General features: G+C 49.5%; 2 protein-coding genes across 2 annotated transcripts in view; both read left to right on the top strand.

The window, feature by feature from the left end:
* The window catches only part of SNUPN (snurportin 1), a 214,281-nt gene that overhangs the window by 165,434 nt on the left and 31,404 nt on the right, over window positions 1-17,443 (top strand). The window lies entirely within an intron of this gene.
* IMP3 (IMP U3 small nucleolar ribonucleoprotein 3) lies at window positions 6,019-7,246 on the top strand. Its single transcript, XM_050799912.1, has one exon. It carries the CDS (start codon window positions 6,169-6,171, stop codon window positions 6,721-6,723), a length of 555 nt encoding a protein of 184 aa, XP_050655869.1. The 5' UTR covers window positions 6,019-6,168; the 3' UTR covers window positions 6,724-7,246.

Here is a 17,443-nt window from a genome sequence, read left to right as displayed (position 1 = left end):
AGTGCCCTCGCTCAGTCCCGGAGGCAAGAGGGAGGAAACGACCCGGGAACGAGGGAGCCCGAGAGCCTCCGGGGCTGGTCTCTGGGACCGCCACCTCCTCTGCTCTCCCTCCGTCTGTCTGCCCTCGCCGGGAGACACCTCACGCCCCCGTGGTTGGAGCGCCCGGCGGTGGAGCTTGCCAGCCACTGCTGCCTCGCTTCCTGGACTCCGTCATCCTCCTGCCTTTTCCGTGACGCAAATGGAGTAAAACTCCCAAAGTTTGCAAAGCGTGGGGCTGCAAGGAGCACCGCGCCAGAGCCAGGATGGGGAAATCGGGCCGGGCGGGGAGAGGTGCGTGAAAAGCCGTGCCAGCTGGGGTTGGGGAGCAGAGTCGCGGGCTCGCCTTCCCACCTTCCCATTCCTCACTCCTGCTCCGCAGGGACGGGGTCGTGGCGCAGCTCGGAGATTGTTTTCCGGAGGGGTAGAAACGGCCTGCGCGTTCCGGGCGTCTGACCTAAGATACCGACAGCTGAGGGTGCAGCACCCTAGCCAGATAGGGCGACCCTGCCCTGGGCGACTAGCTTGGAAGGAGGGAAAGACACTACCCTACATCTGCAGCGACAGGGAACAAGTCTAGGTGCCACCCGGTTCCGTGTTGCTTAGTGCGGCAGCGGGACTGGATGTTCTGTACTAGCCAGGGGCAGCAAGGAGAGAGGTGGTCAGGTAGAGAGTCTTGAGGCAAGTGGGATCTGATCCTCGGTCAGCATATCTGGAACACTTTGGGCACTGAATCTGCTAGGCACTGTGCTGGGCACTGGGGAGTACACCACAAGTCAGTCGGGGTTCCTATCCTGGGGGGCTTACAGGCCATCCTCTCTTGTCTTTAATCAATCCATTCTCAGTCATTCATTCAGCCAAGTCATGCACTCAAGAAACATTAACTGAGTATCTACTCTGCACCAGGCCCCTGAGCTACAAAGACAATTAAGACATTATCCTTATTTTCCAAAAGCTCAGATGTATTGTGACAAGTAGACAAATGCTCCCTGCCCAGTGTGACTAGTCAGTGCCATGAAAAGTGCACATGAGGATACCTACTCCAGCCTGGGTGGAGCAAGGATCAAGGAAACCTTCCTGAAGGAGGAGGTGCCTAAGATGAGGCAAAGGCTTCAGGAGGATCCCCTTTCCTGGCTGTACCCTGGAGTCTTGTCTACCCTGTCCAGCTAGATCTTCCCTTCATTCTCTCTCTAGTCACTTATTGCAGATTAACTGGTACAAGGTAGTTCTGCTAAAGATGGATACCTTTGGCTGTTTTGAGGGACATGGTTCCCAGACCTCTGGCCCCAAAACCCAGTTTCACTGGTTGAGTGAGTGCATCCGACTAGCTTTGCAGGTCTGGCATTTGACCAGAATAAAGGCCTGTGTACAAACCCCAGAAGGCTAGGTATTAATTTGCACAGCGAAATAAAACTGTCAAGCAGAACTGAATTTCTGCATCAATAGATCAAGGCAGTTTGGGCTACCCCTTGGGAAGCCCAGTTACCAGAAAGTTAGCTCAGTGAGTCCGGAACCTCCAAGAGGGGAAAAGGTATGACGAGTCTCTTAGTCAAGTAACCTTAAAACCTTGTTTCCTGTCATGGGGCAGCCTTGATTCTAAAGACACAGTTCCTCCTAGCATCTCTAAGACTGAATATACGTTTTCCCCACATGCTTTTAGGACCCCTCTTCCCTGTGATCTATCTTCTGTCCACATAGCCTTTCTCTAAACTGAGTTTAACAATAGCATCAGGGCCGGGTGCAGTGGCTCACACCTGTAATCCCAGCACTTTGGGAGGCCAAGGCAGGTGGATCACTTGAGCTCAGGAGTTTGAGACCATCCTGGGCAACATGGTGAAACCCCGTCTCTACTAAAAATACAAAAATTAGCTGGGCGTGGTGGCGTGTGCCTGTAGTCCCAGCTACTCAGGAGGCTGAGGCAGGAGAATCGCTTGAACCCGGGAGGCCAAGGTTGCAGTGAGCCGAGATTGCACCCGCCACTGCACTGCAGCCTAGCAACAGAACAAGACTCCATCTCAAATTTTTTTTTTACTCCACTTTCCCCACCAGCTATTGCCCCATTCCTCTGCTCACCTTTGCAGCAAAATTCCTTGAAATAACTCTCTCTCCTAAGTGCGTCCAATTTCTTTTCTCCTGTTCTCTCTTTAAATCCCTCTAGCCAATCTTTTACTCCCACACTCCACTGAACTATTCTTGTCAAGGTCATCAATATCCTTGGTGTTGCTGGACCCTAATGGTATTATTCTCAGTCCTTCTCTTATTTAACCTTTTGGTAGCATTTGACCTGGTTGATCACTCCTTCCTCCTGGATACACTTTCTTCATTTGCATTGGAGAGAACATACTCTCCTGATATTCCTTCTACCTCACTGGTTCATCCTCTTCTCTCCAATAATTCTTTTTTTTTTTTTTTTTTGAGACGGAGTCTCGCTCTGTCGCCCAGGCTGGAGTGCAGTGGCCGGATCTCAGCTCACTGCAAGCTCCGCCTCCCGGGTTTACGCCATTCTCCTGCCTCAGCCTCCCGAGTAGCTGGGACTACAGGCACCCGCCACCTCGCCCGGCTAGTTTTTTGTATTTTTTAGTAGAGACGGGGTTTCACCGTGTTAGCCAGGATGGTCTCGATCTTCTGACCTCGTGATCCACCCGTCTCGGCCTCCCAAAGTGCTGGGATTACAGGCTTGAGCCACCGCGCCCGGCTTTTTTTTCTTTTTTGAGACAGAGTCTTGCTCTGTCGCCCAGGCTGGAGTACAGTGGTATGATCTCGGCTCACTGCAAGCTCTGCCTCCCGGGTTCATGCCATTCTCCTGCCTCAGCCTCCCGAGTAGCTGGGATTATAGGTGCCTGCCACCATGCCCGGCTAATTTTTTGTACTTTTAGTAGAGACGGGGTTTTGCCATGTTAACCAGGCTGGTCTCGATCTCCTGACCTCGTGATCCGCCCACCTCAACCTCCCAAAGTGCTGGGATTACAGGCATGAGCCACGGTGCCCAGCAAGCCTCCTATAATTCTTAACATTAGAGTAACCACAGTAGAGTTGTCCTCTTGTCTTTTGTATCCACAGGCACTCCTTTGATGATCTCATCCAGCCGAATGACTTCAAATACCACTCATTCTAGTAATGCCCAATTTTTTAAATCTCCAGCCCTTTTTAAAAAAAACTCCTAACTCATATATCTATTTCTCCTTGACATCTCCCCTCAGAAGTCTAATGGATGCCACCAACCCAAAATGTCCAAAATTGAATTTCTGAACCAGGTGTGGTGGCTTATGCTTGTAATCCCAGCACTTTGGGAGGCTGAGGTAGCAGGATCGCTTGAGCCCAGGAGTTCAAGACCAGCCATGACAACATAGTGATACCCCATCTCTACAAAAAATTTAAAAATTAGCGGCCGGGTACAGTGGCTCACATCTATAATCCCAGCACTTTGGGAGGCCGAGGTGGGCAGATCACCTGAGGTCAGGAGTTCGAGACCAGCCTGGCCAACATGGCGAAACCCCATCTCTACCAAAAATACAAAAATTAGCCAGGCGTGGTGGCAGGTGCCTGTAATCCCAGCTACTTGAGAGACTGAGGCAGGGAGAATCGCTTGAACCTGGGAGGCGGAGGTTGCAGTGAGCCGACATCACGCCATTACACTCCAGCCTGGGCAAGACTCTGTTTCAAATAATAATAATAAAATAAAAAAAAAAAATAGTCGGGCATGGTGGCATGTGCCTGTAGTCCCAGCTACTCAAGAGGATCGCTTGAGGCTGGAAGGTTGAGGCTGCAGTGAGCCCTGGTTGTACCACTGCACTCCAACCTGGGCAACAGGGTGAGACCCTATCTCAAAAACAAAAACAAACAAAAAACATAAGTGTCAATCCTTTGCTCAAAACCCCGAAGTATCTGCCTCTCAACATAAAAGCCAAAGTCTTTTCAAGGGACTACAAGCTCTTTAATCTCTTCCTCTCCTCCTTGCCCACTCTGCTCCAGCCAAAATAGCTTTCTTATTCTTCTGACATGCCAGGCACATTCCTGCCTTAAGGCATTTCCACTGTTTCCTCTTCCTGAAATGTTCTCCCTCTAGATATCCACACATGGCTTACACCCTATAAAATATCACCTTCTCAGTAAGACCTACTCTGGGGCCAGGTGCAGTGTCTCATGCCTGTAATCCCAGCACTTTGGGAGGCCGAGGTAGGTGGATCACAAGGTCAGGAGATGGAGACCATCCTGGCTAACACAGTGAAACCCCATCTCTACTAAAAATACAAAAAATTAGCCAGGCGTGGTGGCGGGTGCCTGTAGTCCCAGCTACTCAGGAGGCTGAGACAGAACAGCTTGAACCCAGGAGGCGGAGGCTGCAGTGAGCCAAGATCATGCCACTGCACTCCAGCCTGGGTGACAGAGCAAGACTCTGTCTCCAAAAAAAAAAAAAAAAAAAAAAAACCATTAGATTTTAAAAAGCAAATGATCTGTATTAGTTTTCTGTTTTAGAGACAGGATCTTGTTCTGTTGCCCAAGCTGGAGTGCAGTGGTGTGATCATGGCTCACTGCATCTTTGAACTTCTGGCTTCAAGGGATCCTCCCCCTTCTTACCCCGAAACCCCCACCAGTAGCTGGGACTATGGGTGCTGCCACCATGCCTCGCTAATTTTTTTTTTTTTTTTTGTCCACAGGGACTGAGTATTACTATGTTGCCCAGGCTGGTCTTGAACTCCTGGGTTCCAGTGATCCTCCCACCTTGGCCTCCCAGTGTTGGGATTACAGGCATGAGCCCCATGCCTAGCCTGGTGATGTTTTCTTAAACTGGCTAAATTCATGAGTATTTATTATACTTTATAATTTACATATTATGTTTATTATTTTCCAGATATCGAATTTTTTTTTAATATATATATTTTTTGAGACAGGGTCTGGCTCTGTTGTGCAAGCTGGGGTGCAGTGGCACCATTGTAGCTCGCTGCAGCGTCCAAGTCCTGGGCTCAAGTGATCCTCCCACCTTAGCCTTCCAGGTAGTCAGGAATACAGGCACACACCACCATGCCTGGCTAATTCTTTAAGAATTTTTACAGAGGCAGGATCTCGCTTTTATCTTTTCTTTTCTTTTCTTTTTTTGCCTAGGTTGGTCTTGAACTCCTGGCCTCAAATGATCCTCCCACCTCAGCCTCCCAAAGTGCTGGGATTACAGGTGTGTGCCACCGCGCCCCACCCAGAAATATTGTATTGTAAAAGACAATGAAAAGCATACAAAACAAAAATGATCAGTGAGAAGTTAAATGCCTGGGCAAAAAGGGGTTAGGTCTGCAGCGCTACACCAGATGTAACTTACAGCTGCAACTAGCCGAAACAGCATTACATTTGTTAACTCAATACTTGGTGGCCAGAAATTTATGTCAGGATAATTCATTTGAGCACAGACTAAAGGGTTTGGACTTGTACTTATAGTCCAAGTTTCTCAAACTTGCTGGGTTTTATGAATCATCTGACACCTTAGTTAATAATACAGATGTCCAGGCGGCTCCCTTATAGATCCCGATTATAATGTGCGCCTAGGAAGCGGCCAGGCAATCGGGATTTCATGGGTTCGGTGCTACCCAGCCCAACGTGACAATGAGAGATCGCTCTGCCTGCCAGGTGAAGGACCTGACGCTGGCGGGAGGCGGGGACTACCACGTCAGTCCCAGGACAGCCGGCTCCGGCAAGCTCCCCCACGGCATGGCAAGAGCCCAGTGGAAGTTAGCACAGTAAACCCAATCAACAAGCCGCAGTCACCCTTCTTCCCCAGAAATGGCCTCTTCAGCTCTTGCGGGGGAGACTCTGAAAGTCCCCAAAGGACAGAAGTCTAGGAGGAAATGATTGCCGCACAAAGGGATACAGTCGTAAAAACCCCGCGTAGCCGCCTAGGGACCCGCCCCCCCGCGCAGTGCTTCTACCCCCTCCCTATGCAAACGCGCAGAAAAGAAACGCGAGATCCCAGTGCAGGGGCGTGGTCCCACCCTGGCCAATGGAAAATGAGGGCGTGACTTTAAGCCTTTCTTTCATTGGCCCAGGGTCCCAGACCGTCCAGGTCTTGGTGCGCCGCGGCGGAAATCGCGCGGGTACTGAAACGCACTATCAGCTTCGGGTCCTGGTGCTGCGGCTGCCGCCATCATGGTGCGGAAGCTTAAGTTCCACGAGCAGAAACTGCTGAAGCAGGTGGACTTCCTGAACTGGGAGGTCACCGACCACAACCTGCACGAGCTGCGCGTACTGCGGCGTTACCGGCTGCAGCGGCGTGAGGACTACACGCGCTACAACCAGCTGAGCCGTGCGGTCCGTGAACTGGCGCGGCGCCTGCGCGACCTGCCCGAACGCGACCAGTTCCGCGTGCGCGCTTCGGCCGCGCTGCTGGACAAGCTGTATGCTCTCGGCCTGGTGCCCACGCGTGGTTCGCTAGAACTCTGCGACTTCGTCACGGCCTCGTCCTTTTGCCGCCGCCGCCTTCCCACCGTGCTCCTCAAGCTGCGCATGGCGCAGCACCTTCAGGCTGCCGTAGCCTTTGTGGAGCAAGGGCACGTACGCGTGGGCCCTGATGTGGTTACCGACCCCGCCTTCCTTGTCACGCGCAGCATGGAGGACTTTGTCACTTGGGTGGACTCGTCCAAGATCAAGCGGCACGTGCTGGAGTACAATGAGGAGCGCGATGACTTCGATCTGGAAGCCTAGCGGATCTCCCACTTTCCATGGCTGTCTTTTACAGATGGGAAAACTGAGGCCTGATTCTGGAGATTCTATGAGGGTGCTTTCCCCAAGGGTGTCAGATGGTCTTAGGTTCTTAAGAACTTGATTCATCAGTGGCAGGCCTTGCATAGAGCCACGGGAGATGCGTCCTTGTTTTCCAGGAAATGTTCTTAGAACTTGGACTACTGATTATTAATTGACTCTGCCTTGGAAAGCAGTGGGAAGTAAGTTGGTGCTGCACTGGGGTATTGTTGGCTTCTTGTGTTGGAAACTTGGTAATCTAAAAGGAAAAACCGCAAATCCCTACGCCCTGTTTCCCTTTATCTAGTCTTGTAGTTGGACTGGTTCAATTCGTTTAACTCCAATTCTTGCTCCTGGCCGTGGTTAAGCTGTGTACAGATGATGGAGAGTTTGGCCTTAAGTTTTTATAAACTGAGCGAGACTAGTGTTCAGGATCTCCTCCCTTGTTTAAATGCCAATAAATGCCCCAACTGCTTTGTAAGTGCAACTTTTTAATCTGTCTGGTTTTCCTTTATTTTCTCTAGAGATGGAGTCTCGCTCTGTCACCCAGGCTGGAGTGCAGTTGAGCGATCTCGGCTCACTGCAACTTTCGCCTTCCGGGTTCAAGCAATTTTCCTGCCTCAGCCTCCCGAGTAGCTAGGATTATAGGCACCCGCCATCGCGCCCGGCTAATTTTTGTATTTTTAGTACAGTCAGGGTTTCACCATGTTGGCCAGGCTGGTCTGGAACTCCTGACCTCGTGATTCGCCCGCCTCGGCCTCCCAAAGTGCTGGGATTACAGGCATGAGCAAACTGTGCCCAGACTCTGGTTTTCTTATATAGAGTCATATTTATAGGTCCTAGGAGCCCAGAGAAGAATAGGGTCAGCAGCGAGCGACCTGCCTATGGATGGGATGTGCAACAGGGGCCAGATGTGGAGGATGCAGGATGTTGTACAGGATTGGGCAAATTTGTCACTTTACCAGTCCCTTCCTTGGAATGAGTGTTTTGGCAGAGCTCTTCCTCACATAACTTCCTGTTGATATTCCAGCCCCAGGAAATACCGTATTAGAGGGCTGGGATGTTTGCTTGCCTAAGGAAATAATCACCCTGTAGCTTGGCCATCTAGCGGTTAGAAGTGGCCTGGGAGGTTCCTGAAAATTTAGATGACAGCAGTGATAGAGAATTAGAAGGGAGACTACCAAGTTTTACTCAAGATTTCTTTATTATTTTTTCTTTTCTTTCTTTTTTTTTTTTTTTTCACACAAGGCCCGGACTGGAGTGCAGTGGAGTTGGCACAGCTCACTGCAGCCTCCATCTCCTGGGCTCAAGCCGTCCTCCCACCTCAGCGTCCCCAGTATCTGGGATTATAAGCATGTGCCACCACACTTGGCTAGTTTTTAATATTTGTAGACACAGGGTTTTGGTATGTTACCCAGGCTGATCTCAAACTCCTAAGTTGAAGCAATCCTCCTGCCTCAGCCTCCCAAAGTGCTGGGATTACAGGTGTGAGCCACCGTGCTTGGCCAGGTCCTCTAAAAGGAGAATAAATAGGATGCTGAGATCAGTGGATTGGCTTTTAGGGGTTCCTTGTTCGCTTCCCCAGGTGAGGCAGCATTTGGTGAAGAAATGATGTAGGGAAGGGGACTTACTACATCATGGGATGATGTCATACCAAGTACTTCTGCTATATGTCAGCCCCATTTTTAAGTGCACCACCTGTATTGGCCCATTTCAACCTCCCAACAATCCTATAAAGTGGAAAATCCAATTCTCAACTTTTCAGATGAGGGAACTGAGGCAGAGCTGGGTCAAATTACCAAAGATTATGTAGCCAGTAAGCAATGGACTGGGACTGTGTCAGTATCAGCACACCCAGCCCTTGGTGTGTGTCAGAGTTCAGAAAGAGTCTCTGAACTTGAATTTACAAACCAGCAGAGAAAAGCAGCAGCACTAGACAATGTGATCGGTCTCCACAGGATGCTGTATAAAGGTGTGAGGAGGGAGCAAACATTGTACTGGGAAGGCTTTAAGGAAAAGGTGATATTCAAGTTAGGAAGGGAACGAACTCTCATCTAGGCCCTGCTAATGCTAGGCTGCCATTCACTCTTACCAACAACTCTGCAAGGTAGTTGGTGGTATCTGTAACTTCAGTTTGGGAAACAATTGGAATAAGAACTTGTCCAAGGCTAGGTTTCAAGTCCAGTCTCACGTGACTCCAGAGGCCATGTTTATTTCAGTGCTGTCCCTTTAGAAGTGGAAGGAGAGAGAATCCTGCTCTCCAGCTCTGGTGGCTGGGCATAGTCTGCCCATTTGGAGGAACATCCTCAGGACTCCCAAGATTGTGGATCTCATGGAGGAAAAGAAAGTGACTGTACAAGGCAGGACCTCTGTGGCCCTCCAGACCCACAAGGCATGGCAGATAGATCAGCCCCCTTGGAGTAATTGGATCCTGCACCCATGACCCAAGCAGATAAAAACCTCAAAATTCAGGCCAGGTGCGGTGGCTCATGCCTGCAATCCCAGCACTCTGGGAGGCCGAGGCAGGCAGATCACTTGAAGCTAGGAGTTTAAGACCAGCCTGTCCAACATGGTGAAACCCCGTCTCTAGCAAAAATACAAAAATGAGTCGGATGTGATGGCACATGTCTGTAAACCCAGCTACTTGGGAGGCTGAGGCAGAAGAATAGCTTGAACCTGGGAGGCAGAGGTTGCAGTGAGCCGAGATCATGCCACTGCACTCCAGCCTGGGCAACAGAGTGAGATTCCGTCTCTAAATAAATAAATAAATAAATAAAACAAGAATAAAAGCTTTAGACTTAAGAAAAAAAATCTGCTAGGCATGGCGGCTCACGCCTGTAATCCCAGCACTTTGGGAGGCTGAGGCAGGAAAATTGCTTGAACCCGGGAGGCAGAGGTTGCAGTGAGCCGAGATCGTGCAACTGCACTCCAGCCTGGACAACAGAGCAAGACTGTCTCAAAAAAATAAAAAATAAAATAAATAATCACTCAGCTAGCTAATAATGGCTACCCCGACAGTGCTTACTACGCCCTAGGCTTTGTGCTGTCTCATGTAGTCCTCACAACAACCTTATGGGCACTATTATTGTGGCCATTTTATCGCTGACAAAACTAAAGCTCAAAGATAATAGCTTACCTGAGTCACAGAGTTAGTGATGGAGGCAGGTTGCACCTAATTCCCTCTGGCTCCGGGTTCTACAATTTTAGCCACTCAGTTACACCGGGAGTGAGCCTACTATGGCTTAGAGCAGTGGTTCTCAAACTTGAGCATGCCACATTTGAACCTTGGGAAAGATTGTGAAAACAAATGCTGTCTCCACTCCCTTCATGTTTCTTTCTTTCTTTTTTTTTTTTTTTTTCTGAGACGGAGTCTTGCTCTGTCGCCCAGGCTGGAGTGCAGTGGCTGGATCTCAGCTCACTGCAAGCTCCGCCTCCCGGGTTCAGGTCATTCTCCTGCCTCAGCCTTCCGAGTAGATGGGACTACAGGCGCCCGCCACCACACAAGGCTAATTTTTTGTATTTTTAATAGAGACAGGGTTTCACCATGTTAGCCAGGATGGTCTCGATCTCCTGACCTCGTGATCCGCCCACCTCTGGCCTCCCAAAGTGCTGGGACTACAGGCATGAGCCACCGCGCCCGGCCCCCTTCATGTTTCTGATTCAGGAGGTCTGGGGTGGACCTGAGAATTTGCATTTCTAACAAGTTCCCAGGTGATTTTGGTGCTGCTAGTCAGGGGACCACACTTTGAAAAGCACAGGGCTTGTTCCTAGCCCAGTGCTTGGCACAGAGCAAACATCACACAGATGCTGCATCCTATTCCAGCACCAGAGGGGCAGAGAGGCTGCAGGGGCTTCAGGGAAAAGGGGTCTTGCCTGCCTCTGACTTGCTGTGGGACTAGGGGCATAAGCTGCTTCTCTCTCTAGGCCTCCCTCCATCTCCCTTCTATGACAGGAAGAGGCAGGATGAGATGGCTCTAGTTTCTGCTCTGTTTCTGATTTAGAGAAAAGGATATAAAAGAGTGCTGTCAACACTTGGAAAGTAGAGAAAAATTTAGAGGTGCTTTGCTGCCCCAACAATCCCCAGCCCTGGCTCAGGAAAGCTGTGCAATCTTTAGGACAAACCTTGGTTTTAACATCCAAGAAAGGCTGGGTGCAGTGGCTAACGCCTATATTCCCAGCACTTTGGGAGGCCGAGGCGGGTGGATCACCTGAGGTCAGGAGTTCCGGACCAGCCTGGCTAACATGGAGAAACCTCTACTAAACATACAAAGAAATCTCTACTAAACATACAAAAAATTAGCCTGGTATAGTGGCGGGCCCCTATAATCCCAGCTACTCAGGAGGCTGAGACAGGAGAATCGTTCGAACCCAGGAGGTGGAGGTTGCACTGAGTCGAGATCAGGCCATTGCACTCCAGCCTGGGCAAAACTTCATCTCAAAACCCAAAAAAAATCCAAGAATGGGTCCCAACTTTGAAGCCCCTGGGCAGTTTGTAAAGGACATTTCCCCCCTACCTGGGGCCAGGCTGCTTCCCTGCATGGAAGGGCAAAGTCTCAGCAGAGATGAACCAAATCACTCACTCATTCAGCAAATGAGCTGAAAATCAGGAGTGAAAGTAGACCCCTTAAAAATATAAGGCAGGGGCCAGGTGCAGTGGTTTACGCCTGTAATCCCAGCACTTTGGGAAGCTGAGGTGGGAGTATTGAGCCCAGGAGTTTGAGACCAGCCTAGGCAACATAGCAAGACTTTGTCTTTACAGGGGAAAAAAAAAAAAAAAAGTAACTGGGCTTGGTGGCATGCACCTATGGTCCCAGCTACTCAGGGAGGCTGAGGTGGGAAGATCACTTGAGCCTAAGAGGTAGAAGCTGCTGCGAGCTGTGATCTCAACACTGCACTCTAGCCTGGGGAACACAGGAAGACCCTGTCTCCCAAAAAAAAAAAAAAAAAAATTACAGGGCAGGTAACATTCCATGGGTCCATGGGATAAAAATCAGGGATTTTGGCCAGGTTTATGCCTATAATCCCAACACTTTGGGAAGCCAAGGTGGGTGGATTGCTTGAGTCAAGAGTTCAAGACCAGCCTAGGCAACATGGCGAAACCCCATCCCTACTAAAAATACTAAAATCAGGCCAGGCGCAGTGGCTGAAAGTGCTGTAAACGCTCTAAGTGCTGTAATCCTAGCGCTTTGGGAGGCTGAGGCTGGTGGATTGCCTGAGCTCAGGAGTTTGAGACCAGCCTGGGCAACACAGTGAAACCCTGTCTCTACTAAAATACAAAAAATTGGCCAGGCGTGGCGGTGTGCACCTGTAATCCCACCTACTCGGGAGCCTGAGGCAGGAGAATTGCTAGAACCCGGGAGGCGGAGGTTGCAGTGAGCTGAGATCACGCCACTGCACTCCAGCCTGGGCAACAGAGCAAGAGTCCGTCTCTAAAAAAATAAAATAAAATAAAATCAGCTGGGTGTGGGGGCAAGCACCTGTAGTCCCAGCTACTTGGAAGGCTGGGATCGGGGGACTGCTTGAGCCTGGGAGGTGGAGGTTACAGTGAGCCAAGATCACATTGCTGCACTCCAGCCTGGGTGACAGAGTGAGACCCTGTCTCAAAAAAAAAAAAAAAAAAAAAAAAAAAAAAAAAAAAGTCAGGCGCAGTGGCTCACGCCTGTAATCCTAGCACTTTGGGAGGCCAAGGCGATGGATCACGTGAGGTCAGGAGTTTGAGACTAGCCTGGCCAACATGATGAAACCCCATCTCTACTAAAAATACAAAAAATTAGCCAGGCATGGTAGCACGTGCGCCTGTAATCCCAGCTACTCAGGAGGCTGAGGCAAGAGAATCACTTGAACCCCGGAGGCAGAGGTTGCAGTGAGCTGAGATCGTGCCACTGCACTCCAGCCTTGGCAACAAGACCAAAACTCCGTCTAAAAAAAAAAAAAAAAATCAGGGATTTTGGAGTCCATAAGGGCTGAAAGTCTGGATTAAAATCCTCACCCTCTGCCTGTACCTAACCCGGGCAAACTATTTCCCCTCAAGTCTGGGCAAGCACTTTTGTCTGCAGGGAAGAGATTCTCTTGGGCTCACCTAAGTAGGCGTCAATTTATTTATTGTAGATATAAGTAAATCAGTCATGGAGAGGTTATTTTATAACAAGTTAAAGACTAACAAAACAGCATTTTTAAAGACTTACTCTGTGCCAGGTACTAGTCTAATCACCTCACCTAGATTAGCTCAATGAACGCTGTAACAACCTTATGAGCTAGGTGCTGTTGTTAACCACATTTTACAGAGAGGGTAACTGAGCACAGAGGGTGAAATAACAAACCCAGGCAACCGTGCCAGCAGGTAACTGAGTCTGGATTTGGATCTAGGCCATCTAGCTCCAGGGCCCAAGACCTTAACCCTTAACCACTTTCATGATTCCTCTCACCCAGGACTGGCTCAGGGACCTTGGAATGGGGGTGGGGTGGGGTGCGGTGGGAGTAGGGAAGAGGTTTGGCTCCCTTGAGCTTTAGGGTCCCGTGTGGCTATAGTTTCTGCAGCCTGGCTCCTGTGACTCCCTTTGTTGCCTGACTTTGCCACCCTTTCACGTCTGCTTCTTCCTCCTAGCATAATTGGCTTCTTCTTTTTTTTTTTTGAGATGGAGTCTCATTCTGTTGCCCAGGCTGGAGTGCAGTGGCACAATCTTGGCTCACTGCAAACTCTGCCTCCTGGGTCAAGTGATTCTTCTGCCCCAGCCTCCCGAGTAGCAGGGATTACAGGCGCCTGCCACCATGCCTGGCTAATTTTTCTATTTTTAGTAGAGACGGGGTTTCACCATATTGGCCAGGCTGGTCTCAAACTGCTGACTTCGTGATCCACCTGCCTCAGCCTCCAAAAGTGCTGGAATTACAGGTGTGAGCCACCGCGACCAGCCATAACTGACTTTTTTTTTTTTTGAGCCGGAGTCTCGCTCTGTCGCCCAGGCTGTAGTGCAGTGGTGCAATCTCAGCTCACTGCAGGCTCCACCTCCCAGGTTCACGCCATTCTCCTGCCTCAGCCTCCTGAGTAGTTGGGACTACAGGCGCCTGTCACCACACCCAGCTAATTTTTTGTATTTTTTAGTAGAGACGGTGTTTCACCATGTTAGCCAGGATGGTCTCCATCTCCTGACCTCATGATCCGCCCGCCTCGGCCTCCCAAAGTGCTGGGATTACAGGTGTGAGCCACCGCGCCCGGCCCATAACTGACTTTACTGTCCTACAAGGTGTCTCCAAGCGGCCAATGAGAAGCACTGGTCCTCAGGATGACTTAGACAGTGCATGGCCTTGGCCTTTAACAACATCGAGTTAGGGAGGAAGTTGTTCCCTTTCCTATTTTCTCTCAGATCTAATAAACCTCAAGGGGAAAGTCTTGGCTGGGGACTAGACTAGGACGCATGTATAATTCTTGCTAATTTCCCCTATTTTTTGAGTAATAAACTGGCCAGGCATGGGGCTTACACCTGTAATCCCAACACTTTGAGAAGCCAAGGCAGGAAGATCTCTTGAGCCCAGGAGTTCAAAACCAGCCTGGGCAACATAGCTAAACCTCGTCTCTAAAAAAATAAATTAGACCGGGCCTGGTGGCTCCGGCCTATAATCCCAGCACTTTGGGAGGCCAAGGTGGGCAGATCACCTGAGGTCAGGAGTTTGAGACCAGCCTGACCAATGTGGAGAAATCCCATCTCTATTAAAAAATACAAAATTAGCCAGTAATGGTGGTTTATGCCTGTAATCTCAGCTACTCAGGAGGCTGAGGCAGGAGAACTGCTTGAACCCAGGAGGTGGAGGTTGCAATGAGCTGAGATTGCGCCATTGCACTCCAGCCTGGGCAACAAGAGTGAAACTCCGTCTCAAATAAATAAATAAATAAATAAATTAGCTGGGTGTGGTGGCATGCAGCTGTAGTTCCAGCTACTTGAGAGACTGAGGTGGAAGGATCACTTGAGCCCATGTGATTGAGGCTGCAGTGCGCTATGATCACACCATTGCACTCTAGCCTGAGCAACAGAGTAAGACTCCATCTCAATAAAAAGAGTAACAAAATGTCCAGGTTTTATTTCTAGATTATATCTTAATCCAGCTACTTCCTATCACATCCCCCAACATACTTTCATGCCAGGTCTGCTCACTGACTTCCAGGCCTCCACACTTAGTTGCCTACATTCAGTTCTCTACCAAGCAGCCAGTGAGAGCTCACTAAAGCTGGAATCTGCTATCTCATAACTATTTAAAAACCCTCATCTGCGGACAGGCATGGTGGCTCATGCCTGTAATCCCAGCACTTTGGGAGGCCAAGGGGGGCGGATCACCTGAGGTCAGGAATTCGAGACCAACCTGGCCAACATGGTGAAATCCCATGTCTACTAAAAATATGAAAATTAGCCAGGCATGGTGGTGCATGCCTGTAATCCCAGCTGCTCAGGAGGATGAGGCAGAATTGCTTGAACCCGGGAGATGGAGGTTGGAGTGAGCAGAAATCATGCCACTGCAGTCCAGCCTGGGCGACAGAGGAAGATCTGTCTCAAAAACAAAAATAAAGCCCCTCTGCAGCCCCCCCCAAAAAAAACCTCTTCAGCAATGGAGGTAAAATCCAAACTCCCCACTGTGGCCTGCAGGCCCTTACCTGCCCCTGTGTCCCAGCTGCCTCTGTGATCTTACCGCCCTCCACTTCCTCTCTGGGCTGGACACCTTCCTGCTCTCAACCTCCTCTTCTCTAGGTAAGGATTCTCCTGCCCATGGGCAACTAGAAGATTTTAAGGGATACACAGATTCCACTTTAATGTCATTGAATAATAGAGTGAGAAAGTGGTTCTTCCCTCTTCTGTCCTCTTTGAATTTTTCTGATTACATCAAAGAAAAATTCTATTAGTGTGACTCCTTATCACTTCGACACTTGCTAATCTCTGATTTTTATAAAGTCTCCAGACTTACAGCTTTCTGCAGACATCCACATCTATCTAGCAAGATTATATTAGGTTGGTGCCATTAATTTTAATGGCAAAAACTGCAATTACTTTTTTTTTTTCTGAGACGAGTTTCACTCTTGTTGCCCAGGCTGGAGTGCAATGGCACCATCTTGGCTCACCACAACCTCTGCCTCCTGGGTTCAAGCAATTCTCTTGCCTCAGCCTCCTGAGTAGCTGAGTACAGGCATGCACCAGCATGCCCGGCTAATTTTATATTTTTAGTAGAGACGGGGTTTCTCCATGTTGGTCAGGCTGGTCTCGAACTCCTAACCTCAGGTGATTCGCCCGCCTTGGCCTCCCAAAGTGCTGGTATTACAGGCATATGCCACCACACCTGGCCAATGTTGCCCTTTTAAATACATGTAGTCAGGCTTTTTTTTCTTAAATTAATTGATTTAAAGCCGTTAAGCACAGTGTGTGTATGTGGCCAACATTCTGAAGCTGAGATTCCAGAGGTAGCCCCTTCTGAAACATCCACTGGCTCTAAATGAACCCCTGGGCCAGGTGCTTTGGTTTTTGTTTGTTTTGAGACAGGGTCTCCAGGCTGAGTGTAGTGGCAGAATCACAGCTCACTGCAGCCTTGACTTCTGGGGCTCAAGTGATCCTCCCACCTCAGCCTTCCAAGTAGCTGGGATCATGACTCACACCACTACACCTAGCTAATTTTTTTTTGTAGAGACTGGATTTTGTCATGTTGCCCAGGCTGGTCTCAAACTCATGGGCTACTTCCACCTTGGCCTCTCAAAGTGCTGGGATTACAGGCGTGAGCCACTGTGCCTGGCCTGGTTTTGTTTTGTTTTTTCAGTGATACGAGAAGTTATTCAGCTAAGTGAGGAACTAGAACCTTTCTCCTGGACCTCCATGCATGAATTTGGGAACTTCTTTCTCTGTCTCAGTCTATTTTCCTCCAACGTTTAGGGTCTTTGTTCTCTTCTGTGCTTCAACGTTTAGGGTCTTTGTTCTCTTCTGTGCAGTCCTGACCATTAGATGTGACCTCTACTAAAAATACAAAAAATTAGTGGTTGTAAGGGATGTAGTTGTTTGGAGGCTGAGGCAGGAGAATGGCGTGAACCCAGGAGGCTGCGCCACTGCACTCCAGCCTGGGCAACAGCGTGAGACTCTGTCTCCAGCCTGGGCAAAAAAAAAAAAAAAAAAAAAAGAAAATACCTAATATCCTGGCCGGGTGCGGTGGCTCAAGCCTGTAATCCCAGCACTTTGGGAGGCCGAGACGGGCGGATCACGAGGTCAGGAGATCGAGACCATCCTGGCTAACACGGTGAAACCCCGTCTCTACTAAAAAGTACAAAAAACTAGCCGGGCGAGGTGGCGAGCGCCTGTAGTCCCAGCTACTCGGGAGGCTGAGCCAGGAGAATGGCGTAAACCCGGGAGGCGGAGCTTGCAGTGAGCAGAGATCCGGCCACCGCACTCCAGCCTGGGTGACAGAGCGAGACTCCGTCTCAAAAAAAAAAAAAAAAAAAAAAAAGAAAATACCTAATATCCTGTGTGTCAAAATTCCCTAGTGAAGTCAGGCCCTGGGCTTCTCTTTTTTTGTCAGTCTCATAAATCAGGCAGACATGAGCTTTTATTCGTGGATGCACCAAATAAATACCCTAGTGGACAGATTTGCTCAGCCTGGCCACTGAAAGAGCCACCTAAATAAAATCTCAGGTCCAAAAAAATTGGCCTTCGAGGGCCCCAGC

The sequence above is a fragment of the Macaca thibetana genome, chromosome 7, assembly GCF_024542745.1.
Source record: "Macaca thibetana thibetana isolate TM-01 chromosome 7, ASM2454274v1, whole genome shotgun sequence".
NCBI classification, from domain to species: Eukaryota; Metazoa; Chordata; class Mammalia; order Primates; family Cercopithecidae; genus Macaca; species Macaca thibetana.
Note: the sequence above shows the minus strand (reverse complement) of the source record. Positions and strands in the feature narration are given on the sequence as shown.

Coding starts and splice junctions, on each gene's coding strand:
- IMP3 (XM_050799912.1), top strand. CDS start 6,169: ATGGTGCGGAAGCTTAAGTTCCACGAGCAGAAACTGCTGAAGCAGGTG.